Here is a 22797-nt window from a genome sequence, read left to right as displayed (position 1 = left end):
TACCCCACCCCACCCCTTTCCTAAAGCACCCCTACGAGGTTTTGGCAACTTCAGGACAGGGCATACTTACAGCCAGGTCACAGCGAGGGCATGATGCACCAAAACCAGTGTCCAGCACAGGTGGAGCCTTTCCATCTTGCCACTTGCCAAACCTTCCCTCCCTCCACGTCGCCTTTGTCTCTCTCCCAGTTCTGCTGAAGGGTTATTCCAAGATAAATCCAGCTGGGTGGAAGGCAAGCATTCTTGCCTACTTGGAAGCCACACGGCACCTCTAGGTGACAGTCAGCACATATCTCATGCCTGGGGAAAGGAATCACCCCAGGTCAGAACCACCAGTGCACCCATGCTGATATGTTCCTTGCAGAACTGGGAGGCATCCGTTGCAGAGTCCTGAGCCAGCAGCTCCCAACAGATCACCCACAGCAGGAAGAAGCCACATCTCTGGACTGAAACGCAAACAGCCCATGGCCCAGAAATTGGTTACGTAGGTTCTTTTAAGTTCATTTTTGGGATAGATGCGTTATATATTTTTCCACATTCTCCCTTCTTCAGTCCTTTTCAAAGGTCATGCCATGCACCCCACAATCAATAATGGGCAGAGTGCCCTAACTGGAGCAAGAGTTGGGCTCCTCAGAACTCCAAAATCCCGCTGGCACTGGTTGGCTGTTGCTCAGTGACACCACTAAGGAGCACAGTCCTCGTCTTGGCTGGTCTCAGCTCTCCCCCCGTTTCAAGCCACCAGACTGATAATGTCATCAAGCAATGCTCTGCGGCTGGTTCCAGCTGGGCAAGAGGAGCAAAGAGGAGCTTGAACGGTTCTGGGGCCTGGCTGGCCTGTTTCGCTCCCTTGGGGATTCTCTTCTGTCTGGCTGCTCTGTCTGGGAGATGCCTCTTTTCTGTCCTACAGCCTGCATGGTGACAGCAAACATGTACAGCTCTGCCTGCTCTCCCCTGGGTCCTTTTGCTCTTTCCCTGTCAGTTCTTCACAGCCCCTCCTAAAATGCCAGAATTGGACACAGATGCAGCTGTGGGAGACGAAAGGTGACACCTCATCTAAAGCCAGTCCTTTACAGAAATGGCCTCTTTCTCTCTGGATTGTTCTGCTTTCCTCATAATCAAAGACTGGGAATACTAGTATAATTGGCGAGAATTTAAACTCTAGAGTAACTTGGAGGGGTATCTGAACAGAAATTATTTTCCTAGGGGAACAGCCATCCTCCTTCTTAGGCACGTAAGGGAAGTTTAACCCTGTCGTGGCCAGTTGAAGATGCAAGCAGGCTCTCCCAAGAGGCAAGGCAGAGATATACCCATCTTTTTCTGGCAGAGCTTGCTCCATCCTCACCCCCCCCCCACACCCCTAACAGATTATACTTGTGTGGAATGGGACAAGCCCTCTTTTTGGCCCTTTTTTGTGGTTTTTACTAATCATGCACAAAGCTGGCCTAAGACGTTTTGCTGCCTGAAATGGAGGACAAGATGACCCCCTCCCGTTCCACACACAAACGCCAACTGGACCAGCAAGCGGTTGAATTTTGCTTTCATTCTGCCAATGGGACAGCATCCTCCACTGCACCTGAGGGCAGCAGGCTAACACAGGGGCGCAGAGCAGCCCATGTAACGAGGCACAGACAGCTCCATCGTCCCAACACTTCGCTGCCCCTTGCTCACCGCTCTGCCTGGTGCCTGTTTGCTGCCCACTCAAAGAAATGATGTGCTGCGATGCAGCAGGCGGCGGCTGCTTCACATAGGCAGAGCAACATCTGTGCATGTGCAATGCCTGCTGGAGCATGTGGCCTGGGCTGGCTGCCCTGCTGCCTGCTGCCTCAGCCTTTCCCAGCAGTGCTGTGAGGTGTTGAAAAAGGGCAACCAGGCTAGCAACAAGCAAACATCACTAACGATGCCTGAGGAAACAGGAACAGCCAGGGGAAGGGGCTCAGGAGGGACAGATGGTGGGCCGTGGGGGGGGAATGGCTCTCTTTAAAATTATGACATTTTATTTTGCCAGTAGATAAAATCTAATCTGTTTTGCATGGTCAATACAGCCTTAAAAAAAAAAGGTAAAGGTATTACAGCCTTAAAAAAAAAAGGTAAAGGTGTCCCCAACCAGTCGTGTCCGACTCTAGGGTGCGGTGCTCATCCCCGTTTCTAAGCCGAAGAGCCAGCGCTGTCCGAAGACGCTTCTGTGGTCATGTGGCCGGCATGACTGAACACCGAGGTGCACGGAACGCTGTTACCTTTCCCGCCAAGGCGGTACCTATTTATCTACTTGCAATTTCTTGCTTTCGAACTGCTAGGTTGGCAGAAGCTGGGACTGAAGACAGGAGCTCACTCCGTCAGGCAGCACTCGGGTCTTGAACTGCTGACCTGCCAGCCAACCTTCCAGTCTGCAGTTCAGCGTCTTAACCACTAAGCCACCGCAGCCCCTACCAATACAGCCTTATTACAACTAATTATCTTAGCTCTAGCCATACCAACAACAGGCTATAAGGAATATGTGATTCAGAAGGGAATAAAAACCATATTACTCACATTGCATCTTTCTGGCTAAGTGATATCAGACAAAAGCTTCTTTAGTTTTGGCAGCCTGATATGTACAAGTGGAAACATTATGCATAACAAACAGAGCTCAGGCATTACACAGACACTCAAATTTCAAATTGATCAGGCAATATTCATTCATTTCCGTGAGGCTTGTGCAGTTGATTGTGCAAAGACCTTCAGATTCTTTTTGTTCCTGGGGGGCTGGGGGAAAACAACAAAATGCTGGCACATCTTCTTATTGTACTGTACAGTATAGTACAACTCGAGAGGCTACCACAGTCTTTGCTTCAAAGTTGGTGGACTGCACCCCACAGACTCACAGTCTCTGCCTTCCAAACAAACCTGCGATTTTTATTCAAACAAAGCCTTTGCACTGTGCTCCCTCAGGCAGTGGCCTCTCTCTCCTCAGGCCGGAAGCAGTGGGTATTGCCCTTAACTACTTCCTGGTCCCTCCCAGGATGCACACCCCACTCAGGTGGAATCCAGCAGTTCTTCCATATTGTTATAGTCCTATCCCCCGGGTCCCCTTGGCCTCCTAAGGCCTCATTCCCTCTGTTTTTCTTCAGATCATGGCATATGTTCCAAGAGTCTCTATTTCTCCAGGGCAGCCCCACATTTTGGATGCCTTTTAAAAATGTTGCTAGTGTGAATTGCTAGTGCTGCCTATGTTCCTCAGGTTTCCTCCCAAGGGCTTTGGAAGTTAAATGTCAGAGTGGGGTAGGAATGCATCTTGTTTTTGGCACACATTCATACAGCTACATGTGCATGAATGCCAAGGCACCATGTAGTGTTCAACCTGCCATTTCATATGCTGTAGTTAATTAGGTTTACTTTGAATTGTTAAATACGATATTCTGATATAGAATTGTCTATTTCAGCGTTATGTAAGTACTATGTGGGGAAGAGCCTTCAGGGAGGAAGAGAACAAGGCAACTATCTCTGTATGGACAAGGCAACTATCTCTGTTCTCATCAGAGATATGTTGGAGGGTATAGCTCTCCATAAGGTACAGTAGCTGATTATTATTATTTTTCAGATATCATAAACGCCTAGTCCCAGAGACATGTTGGGATCTGCAGCTCCCAACACACCCTGACACACCCCAGTAGTCTGGTTTTACCTGCTGCCAGCTCAGGCAAGGGGTTGAAGAAACTTGGGCACTCTTGCTGCTTTCCCTGAGGAGTGAAGACCGGACACAGTGTGGGCCTTTTTTGCTACTACGCCAGCAACTACACACCTCTGGGGCTGATAGGACGTAAGAGGTAGGTAAATCTGAATTTTGAATTCACAGCACAAATAGGTTGGCATTCTCAAGGGTCCCCCATAGCAAAGCTCGTGGCCCCAGCAAAGTTGTGGGCCTTGGTTAGCTCTCAGCTTCGTAGGACTCTGAGCAACCCTAATTTAAAACGCCTCCCATTTGCAGGGCGGGGGGTCACTCCTGACACTTGTTAGTGAGTGCCATTTCATCCCCAAAGGCCAGTATGTAACTTCTTGTTGAGATGTTGCAACATTTCTTTTAAATATTTCCTTTTGGAAGGCCTGCAGCGGGAGTTCTGTAGCTAGGTTCTCTCAGGCAAATTGTGTAATTTAGTGCCTAGGAGTGGGAGCCGGGAGACAGGACATCCCAGGTTCAAATCTAGCCAAATCTAGTCTAGAGGGATATGATAAGAGCTTTAAAAATTATGAAAGCACAGAGAGAAATTTTTTCTCCCTCTCATAATACTAGTGCAAGGCCATCCAATGAAATGTGTTGGCAGTAGCCTAGCTTCAGAACAGACAAAAGGAAGTATTTCTTAAAAACAAAACAAAACACAATGTTAAATTCGCTTATGGAATTTACTGCCACAAGATGTGGTGCTGGCTATCAGCTTAGGTGGTTTTCAAAAAGGATTAGATACATGAATGTAGGATCAGTCTGACAAGGACTATTACTCACAATAACTGAATGGAACCTCTATGATCAGGAGCAGGATAGCTTTGAACAGCAGTTGCTGGGTGGAGGGAACACAATTGGGAGGGGGCTCCTGTCTTGCTCATGGGCTTCCCAGGGGCATCTGATGGCCACTATTAGAAACAGAGTGCTGGACAAGATGGACTCTTGGTCTGATCCAGCGGGGATATTTGTACATTCTTAAGGCATATTGAGTTAATGCATGTACTCTGAACATCTGAAATGTGCTATATAAGTGCCTCATCATCTGCAACGGCCTTCTGTAGCCTGTGCACCCTCCACCCACGTTTTTGGCCATTATTGCTTTCTTGCGAGCTTCCACAGAAAAAGTTTTAGGCTGTTTGTAGCCATGCCCTGACAGCTTCTCCCCTTCAAGGCTTTTAAAGGTCTGGATTCTTGAAAAGGCACTGCAAGAGAGAAGAACAAAGATCCCAGCAACAAGGGAGCAGGGAAAAGGGCTTAGCTCAAAAAAGGAAGGCACTAAAATGAAATTGGATGAGATCACTGGCTGGGATACCTTTGTATCCTCTCAGAATTTATGGATGGCAGGAACATATATATCCCCTGGAGTGTCACCCTTTGAATGAGGAGGTAGCACCAGTAGAACAAGAAACATACAGAGAGTGAGAAAGACAAACAAGAGGAGAGAAGGTCCAATAGGCAAAGGCTTGCAAAATGAAATACAGTGGAGTTGAGGAGTCTCCCCCAGCCCCCACACTGATACATTAGCTTATGGGAAGTCCTAATTGACCTCTCAAGGGGAGCTTTCCCTCCTGTGAGAGGTTCAGAGGACAACTTGAAGGGGAATGTGGCTGTAGAATGGATTGTACCACTTCAGATAGCAGCTGTGGATGTTACATTTTTGAATGTGCCCCTCCATTTTTTTTTTTTAAGAAACCCATGCAAGTAGAAATCAGAACAACAGGGAATGTTGGGCTAGAACTTTACCAGATATATTAGTTTTCTACTTGCAGAGAATCTTGTCTATACATAGGGGAGCAATGAGAAATGTCATTCCTCATCTGCAAACTGAAGTCGTATGATATATTCTAACGTCCCAGGACTCTACCACATCATTCTGCTGCATACATAGAACTGGCTTAAAGTTTGGTTCTTCAGCCAACTGTGGATCCACCTAGTAATAGTGTCATCCAGCCCACATTTAACTAGCTTGCTAATCAGAATTTAATGGAGCGCTTTGTCAAATGCCTTGCTGAAATCAAGATATATTATGTCCACAGCATTTCCATGATCTACTAAGGAAGTTACCTGATCAAAAAATGAAATAAGATTAGTCTGGCAGGACTTGTTCTTTACAAATCCATGCTGGCTTCCAGTGATCACTGTGTTAGTGTCAAGGTGCCTGGCCCAAATCACACATAACAACAACCCATGGGAGCTGTTCACGCATCACGTTAAGCCATGGTGGTTTATAAGCTACACACGGTAGTTTACTTTGCAAATAGCCTACTGTGCCCCGTCACAGATTCGGAAAAATAAGCTATGCAGTATAGATTATGTTCCCTCTCCTCACCCCTCCTCCATCTGCAGTCCTCTTGCCCGGCCGGGCAGCTTCCTTTGTGGATTTTCAGTCCTTTGCTGGGTTTCCTTTCAACTTCCATGTGCAACAAAGGGGGGGGGGGCTCTAACTCCTTGAAAGTTTGCAGAAATTGAACAAAATTTAATATACAGGTTCCCCTTATGGGAAGTGACCACATGCACTGCTGGATAAATGCGGGACTTTGCATTTTCATGGAAGAGTGAGGATTTGTCCACATGTGAAACAAACTGTTTGCTTCCCTTCCCTTCCCACCCCTACCCCCTCCTCCTCTGCTGAGTTGAGAAGGGGTGGCCTGACTGGAACAGAGGGATGCTTACACTGCACCAAAAACGGGGTGTGTGTGATTTGCAGGAATGGGACAAAATGTAATATACAGGCTCCTCTTATGGGGAGCCACCACATGAACTACTGGATAAATGCGGGACTTTGCATTTTCATGAAAAAGTGAGTATTTATCCACACGTGAAACCATTTGGGAACTGCGTGGAGGGGTGGGGAACCTGATTTGGAGCTGGAGACACAGCTGAGTATGGCAGGAAAATAAGTTTGCTCAGTGATTGCTTGAGAAGAGCAGAATGGCAGCAGCATTTTGGATGCCTTTGCTGAGTGATTTTGTAGGTGATGTCTGCAACCCAGCTGGTGTGACAGACGACAAGCTAACCCACCATAGGTAAAATATCCCTTACTGCAAACCGTGGTTTCCCAAGGTGGCTCATTTGGGGGAAATAACTCACCGTGGGTGTGGAAAAGATGACAAGCTGAGCCATCATGGATTACTTAGGACCATCATGGGTTAACGTGTCATCCAAACCCAGTCATGGATTGTTTTGACCATGGGTTGTCGGAGTCAAGCAGCAGTGAGCAAGTGTTCTGCCTTCTGTGCACTGGTCACTTATTCGTTCAATTAACAACCCAGGAATGCATTGTTCCTGGGTTGTTATCATGACATCTAAACCCAGGAACTCTCAGTTGTTTTGGGCTTAAACAACCCAGAGTAAACCCAACCTGGTGGTTCCACATGGACCTGTGGTCCAGGTGGAGTCCACCTGGAAGACAGCCTTCACAGCAGTGGCCCCCTTCCTGTGGAACTCCATGACTTTGGAGGTCATGCAGGCACCAATGTTGCTTTCGGCGCCTCCTGAAGACGTTGTTACTCCGAGAGGCTTTCCCTGAGAGACCAGCCACAGTTTATGTTCAGAAGCTGTTCTTTTAAAATGCTTTAATTGTTTTAATTATGCGATTTTATTCTTTTATCTTGCTGTTCACCGCTCTGAAATCTTTGATGTGGAGTGGTGTATAAATATTGTAAATAAATAAATAAACAACAAGCCATGAATTAATTCTGAGAAATTATACTTATAATTCATCTGCCTGTCTTCATGTGTGATTTGCTGCAGATTGGGGCCGTTTGGAGGTTCTTTGCAGCAGATGGCATTGTAGTCAGTCCACAGCCACCCCAGAGTTTACCTGTGGGGAAGCCACATTTTTGCAGAGTACTTTTAATCTGTTATTTTTCTGTACACTGTTTTTCTTTAATTCGGTGGTGCTGGTGGAAGCTATAACTGTGACAGTTTACTGGAATAGGGTGAAATTGGGGTGGTGGGATGCTCTCAGGGGGAGCCTTCAGGTGCTGCACTGGAGAATTGGGGATTTTGGCTTCTTCAGGGAAATGTGCACACATTGGGAGAAAGAGGGTAGAGGAATAACTCCACAACAGTTTGCTGGAATGAAGCGAAATTGGGGTGGTGAGATGTTCTAATGGGGAGTCTTCAGATGCTGCACTGGATAATTGGGGGTTTTGGCTTCTTCAGGGAAAAGTGAGCATTTCCCCCTATTCTCCTCTTTCCTTTGGCATTAAACAAATCCGCATAAGGGCTTTACCGCAGTAATGATCTACTGCAGTCTCAGGATCCACAGGAGCAGAGAAGCCTGTCATTGCGAGCAGGGAGAAGTGGCCAGAGAAGGAAAAAGTGGGGTTGCAGCTAGAATTCCCTGACTGTTTGCTGGAATGGGGCTTATTTGCAATGGTGGGGGGCTCTCATGGGGAGCGAATATCTAGCCTGCCTTTTTAGTGTTGTTTCTGGTCTTCAGAATTGTGAATTAGTTTATCTCCATTCATAATAATAATGTAGTAGCAAGGGGGGGCCTGGACAGGGGTGGGAAACAAGCCTCTCTCATTGGCTGAGCAGCCCCTGCCAGTTCTACTCCCTCACCCCACCCCACCCCACCCCACCCAGAAGTATGTTCCTTTCAAGCACTGTGTGACCTGTGAAAACTGGATTTTTAAGGTACTCTGCTTTTCTTGCTTCGTGTGTCCCTGACGGACCAAAGCTGATTCCATGAAAATCCAGATAATACTCCAATGCGCTTCTCATTCTGTTGTCATGAAGATCCTCCCTGAGTTGTTTAAACCCAAAGAACCTAGAGTTTCTGGGTTCAGATGACACGGGGCATTTCTTGGTTGTTAATTGAAAGCGGAAGCAATGATAGCATGGGAGAGAGCGTGCGCCCTCTAGATATCAGGAATTCCTGGGTTAAACAACCCAGGAATTGCCATTACTGTACCTGCAAACCAGGTTGAGCACCTTATAATCTGTTCTAGAATCTTCCCAGGTATTGAAGTCAAATTGAATGGGCTACAATTCCACTATAATTCTATAAGTTGCCCTCCTCTGGTATTTCATCTGTTCTCCAGGATTTCTCAAAAATAATAGATAGAATTTCCAGGAGTCCCTAGCTCCTTCAACACACTAGGATGCAATTCATCTGGACCTGGGGACATGAATTCATTTAAGGTGCTTGGATATTCCCTGACAATCTTTCTGTCAACCTCAAACTGCACTCCTACCCTTTCAACCTGTTTGTCACATTTGCCAGATGGGATGCAGATCCTCTTTTGGGAGAATATTGAGCCAAAATAGTTGCTGAGTAGTTCTGCCTTTTCTGTGTCACCTGTCAGCATTTTGCAATCTCCACTGAGAAGCTGTTCCACTATTACTTTTGTTCCCTTTTAACTTTGAACATATTCTAACATATTCTTAGCATTCCCTCACCAACCTCAGCTCATTCTGAGCTTTAGCCTTCCTGACACCATGGGCTCATTTGGCTGAAATGGCCAAAGCATCATGGTTTATTTAACCCACAATGAGACGTGTTGTGTGCCTACTACTAATCGAGGGGAGTACTAATCAAATAACCCACAATCGCTGGGTTCACATGACATTCATCAGGACACTGATTGCCCTGATCGGGGGTTGCATATTCAAAACTGCAGGTGCACACACTGCAGATCAGAGTGGGTTAAATCAGCAGTCCTTTTTGGGACCATGGACCGGTCCGTGGGGGTGTGATGGGACCGGGCCGCAGTAGGGGTGTGGGAACCCCTCTTACCTTGGGTCCACGGAGGGAGGGCAATCTGTCCCTCCCCCCCACTCCTCGCCAGCCCTGGACTTGCCGTGGAACTGCCATCCGGTTCTGGCCAGGGGAGGACTTCCGGCCACTGGGCCGCAAATGGCGTCCGCATAGCGGACACCATTTACGTCCCTGTTCTTTGCAGTAATAGGCTATTACTGCAAAGAACAGGGCCGGAGCCGGCCGGCAGCTCTGCGGACTCGCTGCAGAGTGGAGCTGGCCAGGGACCCAAGGTAAGGGGGGGTTCCCACACCCCTACTGTGGCCTGGTCCCTAACAGGCCACGGACCGGTACCGGTCTGCGGCCTGGGGGTTGGGGACCCCTGGGTTAAATAGCACACAATGAGCCAGCTGTATCATGCAAACCAGGTCCATCCCTGCAATCCCGGGCTATCTGTCTGTAAGTAGTGTATACCTCCTTAGTAACCTCTTATGTGTGTCCTTTTTTGTTTTCAGAACATTGTTGTCAGGGTGGAAACTGAGCCGATAGAACCCCAGAGCAGTTCTGATTCTGAGGAGGATCAGCAATCCGTGGGAGAGGAGCCAGCTCATCCCTCACAGGCGCAGCAGCTGGCAGAGATTCCTCCTGCCGGCATTCCTGAGATAGATAGTGACCCTGGCAGTGAGAGAGTGCGGGAGGGGGGCTTGCTAAATACTCGACACAGATGCAGGGAGCGACGAGCAATGGAGGGCGCGGAAAGGAGGCGTAGCGCCCATTTGGCGCGCAAGCAACGGCCGCCTCCCGTGGACCCAAGGGAAAGAGGGAGGATCTCTCCCTAGCCCATAAGTTCAGGGTCTTCTCGTGATTCTCCTTCAAACAGGGATCAACTGCCTACCCGGAGCATAGGCTACTCTTCTGTTCATTGCTTAGTCGCTGGTGATTAGCATCTGAAAGAGTCATTAAGTTGTAAAAGGATTAAAGCCTTGAAAAGAATCCTTTTGTCTGTGTCTTGAGTTGGCTATTGGAGTGTACTGAAAGAGGCTGCTAGGGCGCTCCTGACAATTGTTTAGCTTTTTGTGTAGCCACATTGACTTCTGTAGTCTTCTATTTTTCCCCTCTGGGATTGTGCCTTTAGCATCTCCTTTTTTAGGAACTCTCAATCCCCGTGAACATCTCTTCCTATTAGGTTTTCCTGCCATGGAATCCTACCTATCATTGCTTTGAGTTTACTAAAATCAGCTTTCCTGAAGTCCAAGGTACACGTTTGACAACACTCAACTTTAGTTGTCCTTAAAATGAAGAACTCTGACACCACGTGGTCACTTTCCCCCAAAGCTCCTGCTACTTTCACCTTATCAACTAACTCTTCCAATTGGTCAAAATGAAGTCAAGGATGGCTGATCTGCTCATTCCTTCTTCTACCCTCTGAAGACAGAAGCTGTCAGCATGGCAACTCCGTAATTGGACCAAGGATCCAATCAAATAGGATAGCATGTATGCAACAGGGCAATAATTCATTCATGGAAAAGGTGAAAACGAGAAGCCTTTCTTCCTTCTCTCCCCTGGCACTGTGTGTGGATTCAGGGTGCTTCCAGACAAAGCTTGTATTATGCAGTAGCACTGCCTCATTCACAGAATTTTACAGGGAGTCCAGATGACAATGTCATCCACTCATAACCCTCCCATGTTTTCCCATCACTTCTTCAGTCCTTTATCCATCACGGAATAGCTGTACAATGCCTTTTGTTAGTGCTAGGAGCCCTCCTGGCAAAACATGGATTACTGCAATGCACTCTACATGGGGCAGCCTTTGAAGATGGTTCAGAAGCTGCAGCTTGTGCAAAATGCAGCGGCCAGATTGATAACAGGGACTAGAAGGTCCGAACACATAAGACTGACCCACTTGCACTGGCTGCCTGTATATTTCTGAGCCCGATTCAACATGCTGGTTTAACCTAAAAAACCTTACACGGTTTGGGACTGCAATATTTGACAGTGCATCTGTCCCATCATGAACCTACCCGTACACTACACTCCGCATCTTAAGGTCCTCCACCAGGTGCCTAATTTGGGGAAGGCTCGGAAGACAGCAACAAGGGAGAGGGCCTTCTCAGTGGTGCCCCCCCCCCCAATTATGGAATGATCTCCCCAGTGAGCCCTGCTTGGTGCCAACATCGTTAGCTTTTGGCGCCAGGTCAAGACCTTCCTTTTTCTCATGCATTTGGCAGCATACAATGAGTTTAATCAGGTCCTGGATTTGTCTTATGGTCATGTTGATTGCTTAAAGTTGTTTTAGATATATGTTGTCTATATATCTACTGTCTGTTTATGTGTTTTTATGTAAATGGTTTTAAAACTTTGTATACTGTATTTTTAATGGTTTTTAATCTTTGTAAACTGCTTTGAGAGCTTTGGCAATGGGGTGGTATAGAAATGTAATAAATAATAACAATAACAACAATAATAATATGTGCTTGCTCAAGAGAAACCAAGGGGGTTGGAGCTGGCTTTTCCGTTACCGCTCCCCCCTCTTATCCACCCATTTTCTCCCACTCTGGTGAAAAGCTGCTTGTTCCATTTTTCCAAAGAGCAGGTAACTGTTCAAAACAACACGCTCACACAAACAAAATACGCAATTATATTAAAGGTACTCCACACCTGATGAATCCTGGCTACTGAAAATGTAGTCTGAGAATATGATGTACATCTTGGAGAAAGGGATTCCACAATCATGGGTAAAGATGTAGCCAGAGGGGTGTGTGTGTGTGGGGATTTAGCGCCCTCAAGGGTATTCTAGGCCTCTTCCCAGAATTTTCCACTTTCATCCAATATGCTAATAGCGATCTCTAAGCATTGGTCCTCATGTAGCCAAAATAGCACCATCCACATACAAGAGTATGGTATTATTAAGTTCAGGGCAGCCCAACGGTTTACAAATGTACAAGTACTTTTTAGGAAAGAAAGAAAAAAATTCTAAGAGGCGGGGAGAACCAAACGGACCAATGAGGACTGAACATGCTCTGTGGGCATGGAATTCTGAATGACTATTTGGTGGGGCTGGGGGGAGGACAGAAAAGAGGGAGATGAGATGGAGTATTGTGGAGGAGGGCATGGCTGGCTGGGACCATGAGCAGGAAGAACGCTCTGCACTACAACATTTTGCCACAGCAGGTCCCGCTTGTTAAAACAACAGTGAATCTCTCATTCCTTTTACTTGTGGAGATATAAATAAAATATACAGTGCAAAGGCACTGGGATGACTGACAAGGATTTGGGCACTTATTTTTAAATTGCATAAAATTAAATAATTAGGCTACCTGCGTTTTGGTACTGACTGTTCTGCATTGTTTCTGCCTCCCTGCTCAGTGTACCTCCTCACTGCCAAAATGTCTGGCTAGGAACCTGTTTGCGGGGGCAGCACTAAAAACACCTCTCTGCATGCCCTTGCTATTTGAACTTGGTGTATGGATGGTATGCTGAATACGGCACTCTTGGCAAGGCCAGCCCACTAATATGGAGACAGAGGTGGCCTTATTTATCTCCCACCCTTCAAAGAGCCCAGGGCAGCATGCATGGTCACCCCCACCTCTCTCTCTCTCTCTCTCTCTCTCTCACACACACACACACTTTTATCCACAGAACAACTCTCTGTGGGAGGTTAGGCTGAGAGAAAGTAACTGGCCAAGCTTTGTTGATAAGTGGGAATTTGAACCCAGGACCACCACACTGGCTCTTACTACTACCATTTGGATTTTCTGTCTTTGGCACCAACATGTCTTGGGCCTTCTCTTGCTCAATCTCAGCTGATTGTGACAGTATGAAGGAGGGAAGGTAGTTTCTGAGGTGTTTCGGCCCAAAGCATTTGTGGGTTAAGGGTCAAAAGCAGCACCTCTTAAGCATATCTGGAAAACCATAGAGAGGTGAGCTAGAGTCCATGCTGGAGGCTTGGTGTAATGTGCTCTATGTGACACACCCACCCAGCAAACACTCTGATGCCTTTCAGGATAATGATTAATTTTTCTGCCTCATTCTGCACTCTTTTCCCCTGCATAAGGTAGGATAGTTGTCTGTGGAAGTGGGAAGGGGTCTGGGAAAGAGTGTGAAAAAGTACCACTAGCTCACTTCCTTATTTGTCTCATTACTCATAACATAAAACCACAGCAGCATGCAAAGGATGTTGCTTCTTCTTCACTCTTGCTATTGCTTTTATGAGAAGCCTAGCATGGCTTATCAGCTCTTGAAACCAAAGTTCATGTGTTGTTGTCAGTGCCAAGTAATATCACAGAAAGACGATGAAAAACATGGGGTGGAAGAAAGAACAAAAGCAATATCCCTAACGGAAGAAATGGAAACTGTCAGATTCTGTGAACGAAAGCAATAATCTGGATGGACCTGGGGAAGTCTACGAGGCTGGGAGATTTCCTATGTCACCCATGCTGCTTCTGATCTGCCGCTCAGTTTTGCTGGTGAGCCATGATTCCTTCAGTTGCTGTGAACATTACACAGCGGTCAAGAGGAGACTGTAACTCCCCCAAAGCTATGCAAGAAGTGAGGTAAAGCATACGAAGTGGATGGAGAAAGGAGACAGGATTAGAGTCTGGTGCTTGTGAATGGTAGCTGTAACAAATATTTGGGATCTCAGGAGGATTGCCAACAGATCAGCAGGGTGGGGTGGGGAGGGGAAGGGTGGCTTGCTCTGGAAAAACAATTGACCAGGGAAAAAACTGGCTTGGTTTGCACTAAGCTGCAGACATTAACAAATGATAATGTTTCACTCCATGATCTGAAAAGCTGTCATATACTCACCAGGTACCTGAGGCAGTGAGGATGCCATCTTTTGCTCTGGATACTGTTCTTTCACCTTTTAAATCTTCCACTACAGTAGGAGATTAAGGACACAATCCTATGCATTTTCAGACAAAAATAAATCCAACAACTCCCTGCACCCCCCAGACAGCATGGCTAGCTAGGGGATGCTGGGAGTTGTAGGAACTATTTCTGTCTCAACATGCATAGGATTGCACCTTTTATATCCCTGTCTGATATCCAGGGCTGTTCACTCACATTTTACGGAGCATCTACACTGCCTTGTTATTTTATTGCATTCAAGTGTTTCCTGCCATGTATTTTCAGATCCGATGTGTAGTGATTGTTTGTTTGTTTATTTGCAGTAAAATGCAGTTGCATTGCCCTCCTTTCCAAATTGGACAGGCAAAGCCCTCTTGAGGCTTTAAAAATAAATTTATTTATTTATTTATTTATTTTCATAGCTCCTGTACCTTTAAATAAACACTTCAGTTGCCAGGCCTGGTCCTTTTTATTGCTTCCTGTTGATTATAACTGGGGATTACAGATAAATTTCCCCCTGAATAGCCTGGGGTCCAAAGTGGACAGGCAAAGCACTGTTGAGGATTTTCAGAGCTCCTGTATCTTTAAAGCAGGGGTGGGCACCTAGTAGCCCTCCAGATGTTTTGGCCTACAGCTCCCATAATCCATCACCATTGACTATGGTGTCTAGGACTGATGAGAGTTGTAGGCCAAAACATCTGGAGGGCCATGAATTACCCACCTCTGGTTTAAATAAATAGTTCTGTCTGCAAGTCCAGCCCTTTTTATTGCTTCCTGTTGGTCATGCCTGGAGGTTAGTGATAAATTGCCTCTTTAGTAGTGGGGTGTGTGGGGGGGAGAGACTGATTTTCTTTCTTTTCTTTTTTAATAGGGAAATAATACAACTTAACTATTAAAAATGAAACGAGAAAATTTAAGGAGAGAAAATCAGTAATTAAATCAGCCTTCCCCAGTGGCCATGCTGGGTGTAATCCAACATGTCTAGAGGGCACCAGACTGATGAAAGCTGAATTAATCCTTTGTGTGGGGCAATTAAGAAAGGCTATCTGACAGGCAATAAAGGGGCAATTCAGCACTAATCCCACAGTTGGGCATAACAGGAAGCAACAGAAAGGGCAGGATTTTCAATTAACACTGGAAACGATTTTAGCTGAATGTGACTTACTTGTGGGTAAATATTATACAAGATTGCCAGTTAACTGCAGAACATCCGTTTTCATTAGATTCCAACTAACTGTGGCAAAGCAAAGCTACAGCAGCACTAAAGGGCTCTAAAGTAGAAGCAACCCAGATTGTGAGCCATTAAAGTATACCTTTCAGCCATGCTCTGTAATCCTCCTATCATTCCTTACAGTGCTTCATCAAATGCTTTTGGGATATAAATTGGGTGGAGACAGCCTGATGTGAAGGAGGTAACCTTGCTGGGCATGGTCATGCTGTTTGTTCCCCTTGATAGCTAGGGCACAGGTGCATTTTTCATTTATTGTTCTAAATGTTTATCAGTTTTACTTCTCTCAAGTGCAGTTGTTATGCTGTGATGAGAAAAACTGCACCTGCCAAAACTCTATACCAGTATTAAACATACAGTAGCCATGTCTTCCTTTGCATCTATTTAGCAACTCTGGTGCTGCTGCATTTCTCCCAAGAGCCTTTTCTCCCAGGGACAGGAGAAATAAAGGGTGCAGAGGCTTAGAGCATTTCTGCACCAGACTAAAATCCTGCAACTTTACCTGGGCTTTGGCTTCCATTTTCTTTGCAAGATTACGACGGGCTCCTTTAGATGGTGAGCATGTGATGTGGAATTGAAAACTTCCTTTCTTGGCAAGCCTCTATATGTTCAATGAAACTGTGTCATCTAGTGGCTGAATTATCGCGCTACACTGGCATTACACACTGTCGATATGCCACGTTAAAGTTTATTTCAACTTATCTCTGATCTTTTTGAAAGTGGGATAACCAGGGGAAAGCGTGGGAGATGTCCTGGAGGTTGATGACATTGTGTAAAGGACCCGCAAACTCCATGAGTGGCCAATCATGAGTGTGCAATAAATCGCTCATGTGGAGAAGCCCTTAACGTACAGTAGCCACACAAAGTTGGCTCAAAACATGGCAGCCTTACAGATGCATACCTTGGATTTTTGGAATAACTGCTTTAATTTAAGTGGATGGCTCTACCTCAGTAGTAGAGCATTACAGTATATGCTTTGTATGCAAAAAGGCCCACCTTCAATCTCTGGCATCTATAGGGAGAGCTGGGGAAATCTTCTTGTCTGAATCCCCGGAGAGCTGCTGCCACTCAGTGTAGACAATACTGAGCTAGATGGACCCAGGGTCTGACTGAGGGTGCTCCCAGGTGAGGCTTTTATCATGCTCATCACCCTGCCCCATTCACAGAATTTTACAGGGCGTCCAGATATTGCCATCTTCCAGTTATAATCCTCTAGTGTTTTCCCACCGCTTCTCCTGTCCTTTTCCTTACCACAGAAAATCCGTTAAGGAGGGAAAGATAGAATAGCTGCACAATGCTTTCTGTCTGGAAACATCCTGAGTATAAGGCAGCTCTCTATGTTCCTAGGTGTGTATGTGTTTTTAATGTAAGCCATTTTCTGCCTTTGTGGCTATGGAGAATTGTGAAAACATGCAGACAGTGTTCAAAAGAGCTCTAGCCTTCAGGAGACAGCGTGACTGTGCCCTGTATGAGTGTAACTTCCTCAGTGCCTAGAGGCAGGTCCATTTTATACACTATGCAGAGGCGAATTCATGCTTGATACTGTTAATTCAACAGGAAGTGGCAGCTAATTACAGCTCTCTGACCACTGTACCTCTATGAAGACATGTTCATCACATGTACTTATTTTATTTCAGATTATTTTTAGGCTGCCTTTAAGGATGGAACTCTTAGCTGTTCACTTAAAATACTGCAGATACACACCTACAAAATGTGAAGGCTACTGTATTTTCCTGCCCTAGTGCCCTTACATTTTGATTGCCTCAGGCATTAAGGAATCACACCATATATTTTTTTTAAACTTTAAAAAGTAAGTTTTCTTCACAGCATATCAATCTTTTCATACAGGAATAAAAGACCAAACAACAACAAACAGGAAATGGTATGAAAAAGAAGATAAAAAGACTCCCACCCCTCTTCTCCTGGAGTCTAGAAGCATCAACTTTCATTATATTCTGCTACACATGTGAAAAAACAGAAGCTCCTTCTCAAGTAGGTTGTCCCCTTGTGAATTCTTAATGTGTCTCTCTCTATAAATTTTTAAATCAAAAGTTATGTCCTACCAAATCAACTTTTGTTAGTAAATAATAGTGAAAGGAAAAGCAACATCCAGTAATTTAAAGCTGCACGTTAAAAGGAAACTGCCAAGCATCTAGCCTATACACAGGAAGACAAGAGCCCCAAAGCCAGGATAACTCTGGACAATAGTGCCACTCTCAGCTCCAAAAGGTTATAAAAACTCTTCTAAAAATAATGGTTTTTGCCAGTTGCCTAAAGGGCCCTAGCAAAGAATTGGTAGGAAGGACAGCCTTATTAGGTTGGGAGTTCCACAAGTAGGATGTCAGAACTGAAAAAATATTGTCTAGTATTTTAATGGCTTATTTGCTTCAACAAAAGTTTAATTCAGACATTACACCCAACCACAGTTAGGGAAGCTTAACTATGGTTTGGTGTCATGGTTTGAATTTGACTGGGACCCCAGAATCAGAAATTATAGCTCGAAGTAAAAATGCAAACCATGGTTTTATGCTATCTATGGATTGGCACATGATGTTGCCATGATTCTGGAGTAAGCCAAAGTTTGTGGGGAAAAAGTCCAAGTAGTTAATAATCTGACAGTTCAACTCCTCCCCAGACTGTTTAAGATGGTGTAGGATCTTTTCCATGATGGCAACACCCTAGAGCAGTGGTCCCCAACCATTTTGGACCCATGGTCACATTTAGAAATTTGAGACCATGTGGTGAGCACCACCACAAAATGCCTAATCAATGGATTACCGCTTTAGTGTCTACATGTTGCGTCTATGGATCTTAGGCTTGTGTTATTCAGCAAAAAATTTTGTTTCAGGTCTGTTGGACACCACAACATCTCTTTAATAAGCAACTGTCTAATTTGGCTAATTGCTGGCGGCACAATGCAGCTAATGCTTCTTTTAAACATATGTTTTGGCAATGTCAAGTAGTTGCTTCTTTTGGGGAGGAGGTTATTACACAGATAAATTTTGTACTGGAACAGTATTTAATGTTCACCGATGTACACACTCTGTTAAATTATCTACCTGCTTCTTGGAAATTAACAAATGGTCAGCATAAATGGATCCTTTTTTGACAGCTAAAAAACTCTGATATTACAACATTGGAAGGAGAAACACCTCCCATAATGCAATGGATTGAAGACCTTACAATACTTTCAGTATTTGAGTGGGTGGCATATGGATACTTCAAATGGATACTTATTTGGATATTTGGCCCACTTTTGTTGAAACCCATGTATAATTGCTAGAAGGTTTTATGCATTTCAAAGAAATCCATGTATGGATATTTAAAAAATGGAAAAAATAAAAATGCGGGTGCCCATGTTGGAGACCCATTTGTGGGTGCCATTAGAGGCACTGCATTGGGGATCCCTGCCGTACAGCCTCCAGAACTTGGAGAGGCAACAAGGGAGGCTGTTCCCACCACCACAAGATTCACAAGACACCAGCATTGTTAATCCTGCTGGGCAAAACCTCATAGGCGGCAGTTTGGATCGGAGAAATGGGAGGCAGGGAGAGAGCTAACCACCCCTCCTGGGCTGCTTTTCTGGTCAACCTACTCCCCCTGAATGCCGCCAATGCCATTTGCATGTAATGTGTAGTTACCTCCTAATGATTAGAGAAATACAGAGAACCTGAAGAAACCTATGTTTTTCTTAATATTTAGCGACTAACCTTCTCTGCTGTCTTTGACATCTGTTTCCTTTTGTTGCTTTTCCTTCCTTCCTCCATGCATTTTTCTCCCACCCACCCACCGACCCACTCCTCCCTCCCTCCCTGCCTCCCTGCCTCTGCATTTCTCAATTGTCTTTGTTACAATTGTCAATTGCATTCCTCAGTTGTCTTTGCTACAATTAAAAAATGCCCTTTCTAACTTTCCTCCAGGCACATCATTCTGTGATCAAGAACAGCACAGACATTCAAATTCACATCTCCTATGGCTTCTAAGGCCTGGAGGTTCAAGTAGAAATGCTGGGACAACCATCTAGCAGCAAATGAATTAAGAAGTGAATTAAGAAGCAAAGTGATGAGCATCAACTCGAGTTCTATGCAGCTAGTCTGCCCCTTTTTGCTGAGGGAGATGCTCTCCTGTTTGCTCCATTTCTCCCAGCATCCTAGACGGCACTAGTGAAGCTCTCAGGTGATTCATAGGCATGCCAGGTGGCAATGTTACTCTGGCGCTGTGCAAGGATCACAGTGCCAATCACCGACTGCACCTTGTTGGGTACAGCCTGATCTTCCCAGCAGGCTTGCTACTCAATGTTGCAGCACTCTGGATCTTCCTGTACTACCTGAAGCTCAAGTCAGTGGTGAGCATCTACATGCTAAACTTGGCCGTGAGTGACCTCCTCTTTACGATATCTTTGCCCTTCCGTATTTACTACTATTCTATAGGGGAGTGGCCCTTTGGAACCTTTCTTTGCCAGGTTTCTGGCTCAGTCTTCCAAATAAACATGTATGGTAGCTGTCTCTTCCTAATGTGCATCAACCTGGACCGCTTCGTTGCTATTGTCTACCCCCTACGCTGCCGCCACCTCCGGCGCCCCAAGGTGGCTCGGCTGCTCTGCCTTGTTGTCTGGGTGCTTATTTTGGTAGGCTCTGTCCCAGTTGCTGGTGTCCACAGAACAACTGCTTGTACCAAGCAAAATGAGACCATTACTCTGTGCTTTGAAAGCTTCAGTGATGGCCTGTGGCAGAAAGGGCTCTTCCCCCTGGTCATCCTAGCAGAGATCCTTGGCTTTCTCCTGCCTCTGACTTCCGTGACGTACTGCTCAGTCCGAATTTTTCAGAAGCTGTGCCGGGCTGCTGGGATGCACAGCCTGCGCCAGCAGAAGACAATCCGTATGCTTGTGGTCAACCTGGTCATCTTTATCATCTGCTTTGTACCCTACAACATCATTCTGGCAGCGTACGGGATGATGAAGGCCCGTGTGATCAAGACTGAGCCACTTATGCGGGATTCAGTGCGCCAGGCCCTTGTTGTCACTGTGCTGTTGGCCAGCATGAACTGCACTCTGGACCCCCTGATCTACTACTTCAACACAGAGGGCTTCCGAAATACTTTAAAGAAGTTGAGAAAGGGGCAAGCTTGGGACTCTGAAATGGGAACACTTCAGACTCGCGTAATGGGGGGCAAGTCCTACCAAGCATCACATGCTAAGCCAGGAGCCAAAAAGTTCCCAGCACAGAACTTGATCCTCCCCTGTGAGGGTTTGCCATTTACTGCCCCTAAGATATTTTTGAACAGCCCCATTGAAGACTCTGAAATATAAGAATGGATGATCTACCGGAGTAGCGACGTTGGGAGCTAATAGACATTACAAAAAGTATGTGCTAGGAATCTCTGAATAGCAAACAGACTGAAAATGTGATTAAACAAAGATATAAAGTTCCTTAGAACAAAGTAAAGTGAGAGTGATTCCATGTTTTTGAAGACAGTTTCAGACATTGATTTTAGATATTTTTAAGACAATAGTTATGAAGATGATGCATGCTATTCTGCCACTTTGTCTCATGGTAAACACACATATTTGCAATAGAACCTTCTAAGGTGGTGGTGGTGGTGATTCTTTTATTGCACCATCGCTGTACATAAGGGGGCCAGATGGGGGAGGGGAGATGGGACATGTTCCTGCCCTGAGGAGTTTACAATCTGAAGTTCAACAACAGGGGAGAGAGGGGAAAGCCAGTGTCAGAAGCCATAAATGCGAGCAAAAACAGTCAGTTGCAGTCAGCTGGGTATGGGGACTAAGGGGCTAAGCTAAAGACTTCATGCAAGAGAAAGGGACTGAATTCAATTGGGGTTTGAAGGGAGACCAAAAAGAATCAGTTAAGACCTAAGAATTCAAGCAAGCTCCAGAGCACACTAGGCTTTCAATGCACTTTCCCTAAGTATCTAACACAGCTTGAAGAACATGGGTGGCTTCTTCAACACTAGAGCCCTTTGATGCCACTGAAGCATTGCTTTTCTGCAATAAGCTGGAAGAGGAACTGAAAATGGGGGCTATATTATCCACCAACACCCATCCCCATGTCCAAGTATGTCCCTTTCAGCAAACCTTCTCTGCAACATTAAAAATGTTCCCCTTGCAGGTGCTGTTGATTTTATTACTTCTTGTTCAGTATTGCTGGGGGATTAATGATAAATGAACTCTGAATTGGTCAGCTTTTACTTCATGTGTGCGTGGGGGGGGGATTTTAATTTGCTTACATTTTCACTTTTTCTTTCTTTTCTAGTAAAATAGTTCTATTTTTGTTAAAGAAAGAGTGCCAAGTTATGCACACCTTGATGAGGAGCAGAAGTAGACTAATTAAAGAGCAAGGGAGAATTCATCATTAATCTACCAGCAATAAAATAGGCAGAACTTGCATACAGGAAGCATTTAATTACAGACAGAGTTGCTCTTAAATTCCTAAGTACTGCTTTTGTCTGTCCATACTGTACAACAGCCTTCCTAGTGCCCTCCAGATGTTTTGGATGACAACTCCCAGCATTCCTGACCATTGGCCATGCTGGCTGGGGCTGATGGGACTTGAATTCCAAAGCATCTGGAGGGCACCAGGTTGGGAAAGGCTGTAGTAGAGGCTGGGGCTGCAGTTGGTTTACTGCAAAAACCCTGAGAAAAGATGAAAAAATAATTGCCACACATCACATGTGAAAACTGAGAATACAGAAAACGCTGGCTGCAATAACTTGGCATGACATACTCTATTCCTGCATTCCTTGCACACAGGACACTCACAAGTTGATGTAGGAGTTGCTGACCCCAACGTTACCATCTACCTGGGTAAGTAAATATCCATTCCCACCACTCCTGATGGCCATGTGGTGAGCATGGATATTTGAGCCCCTGTGCACTAGCTTGTGCATTGGGCATCCACACGGTCAGGACACCCAATTGTACAGACATCCCAACAGTACGAACCCTTGTGCAAGCAGCTGCTCACTTACAGAGGTTCTGTTCCAGATAACCATGCTCAACCTGTGGCCAACAGGAGCAGCTGGCTCAGGGATAACATGGCGGACGTGGGGCCAGTGGCACAGCCCCAGTCCTGCTTCAGCACATGAGTGCGCTGGCTGCAATAACATGCAAATAGGGCTATTATTTGTAAGGCAAGACCTCTGCTGGACCAGACCACATGTCCGTCTAGTCCACTATCTAGCTTTCCACAGTGGCCAAGCAGATGTTTCCAGGAAGCTAACAAGTCTGAAGGCAAGAGCCCTCTCTGCCGTTGCTCTCCAGCAGGTGACATTTAATGGCACCAAGACTGAAGTCCCAGG

At 45.6% G+C, this 22797-nt stretch overlaps 2 protein-coding genes and 1 pseudogene across 6 annotated transcripts in view; 2 read left to right on the top strand and 1 right to left on the bottom strand.

Moving 5' to 3' along the window:
• The window catches only part of LOC146352915 (protein Wnt-4-like), a 30042-nt gene extending 13550 nt beyond the window's left edge, over positions 1-16492 (bottom strand). The window contains exons 1-2 of the mRNA XM_084829692.1: positions 16477-16492; positions 14211-14280 (exon numbers count right to left, since the gene is read on the bottom strand). Of these exons, the coding sequence (XP_084685818.1) occupies positions 14211-14280; positions 16477-16492 (86 nt within the window). The remainder of the gene's footprint in view (positions 1-14210; positions 14281-16476) is intronic.
• Positions 1-22797, top strand: part of LOC146352896 (protein CFDP2 pseudogene) — a 1048348-nt pseudogene that overhangs the window by 405163 nt on the left and 620388 nt on the right. The gene's annotated exons all lie outside the window — the stretch shown is intronic.
• Positions 13542-21606, top strand: LPAR5 (lysophosphatidic acid receptor 5). 4 transcript variants are annotated; one of them, XM_084835157.1, is made up of 4 exons: positions 13595-13870; positions 15869-16035; positions 17329-17472; positions 19401-21063. In XM_084835157.1, the coding sequence occupies exon 4, from the start codon at positions 19670-19672 to the stop codon at positions 20786-20788; it is 1119 nt and encodes a 372-aa protein (XP_084691283.1). In that variant the 5' UTR covers positions 13595-13870; positions 15869-16035; positions 17329-17472; positions 19401-19669; the 3' UTR covers positions 20789-21063. The 4 variants fall into 4 exon arrangements, with proteins under 4 accessions (XP_084691281.1, XP_084691282.1, XP_084691283.1 ...); XM_084835158.1 differs by lacking the exon at positions 15869-16035 and adding an exon at positions 16499-16605 and having other exon boundaries at positions 13664-13870; positions 19401-21606; XM_084835155.1 differs by lacking the exon at positions 15869-16035 and having other exon boundaries at positions 13542-13870; positions 19401-21606.

The sequence above is a fragment of the Heloderma suspectum genome, chromosome 2 (genome assembly GCF_057233095.1).
Source record: "Heloderma suspectum isolate Gila_16-S chromosome 2, 16-S_ref, whole genome shotgun sequence".
Lineage (NCBI taxonomy): Eukaryota > Metazoa > Chordata > Lepidosauria > Squamata > Helodermatidae > Heloderma > Heloderma suspectum.
The sequence above is the reverse complement of the archived record's forward strand: the minus strand, read 5'-3'. Positions and strand labels throughout refer to the sequence as shown.

Excerpts from the sequence above, each read along its gene's own strand:
- LPAR5 (XM_084835155.1), top strand. The coding sequence starts at position 19,670 with ATGCCAGGTGGCAATGTTACTCTGGCGCTGTGCAAGGATCACAGTGCC.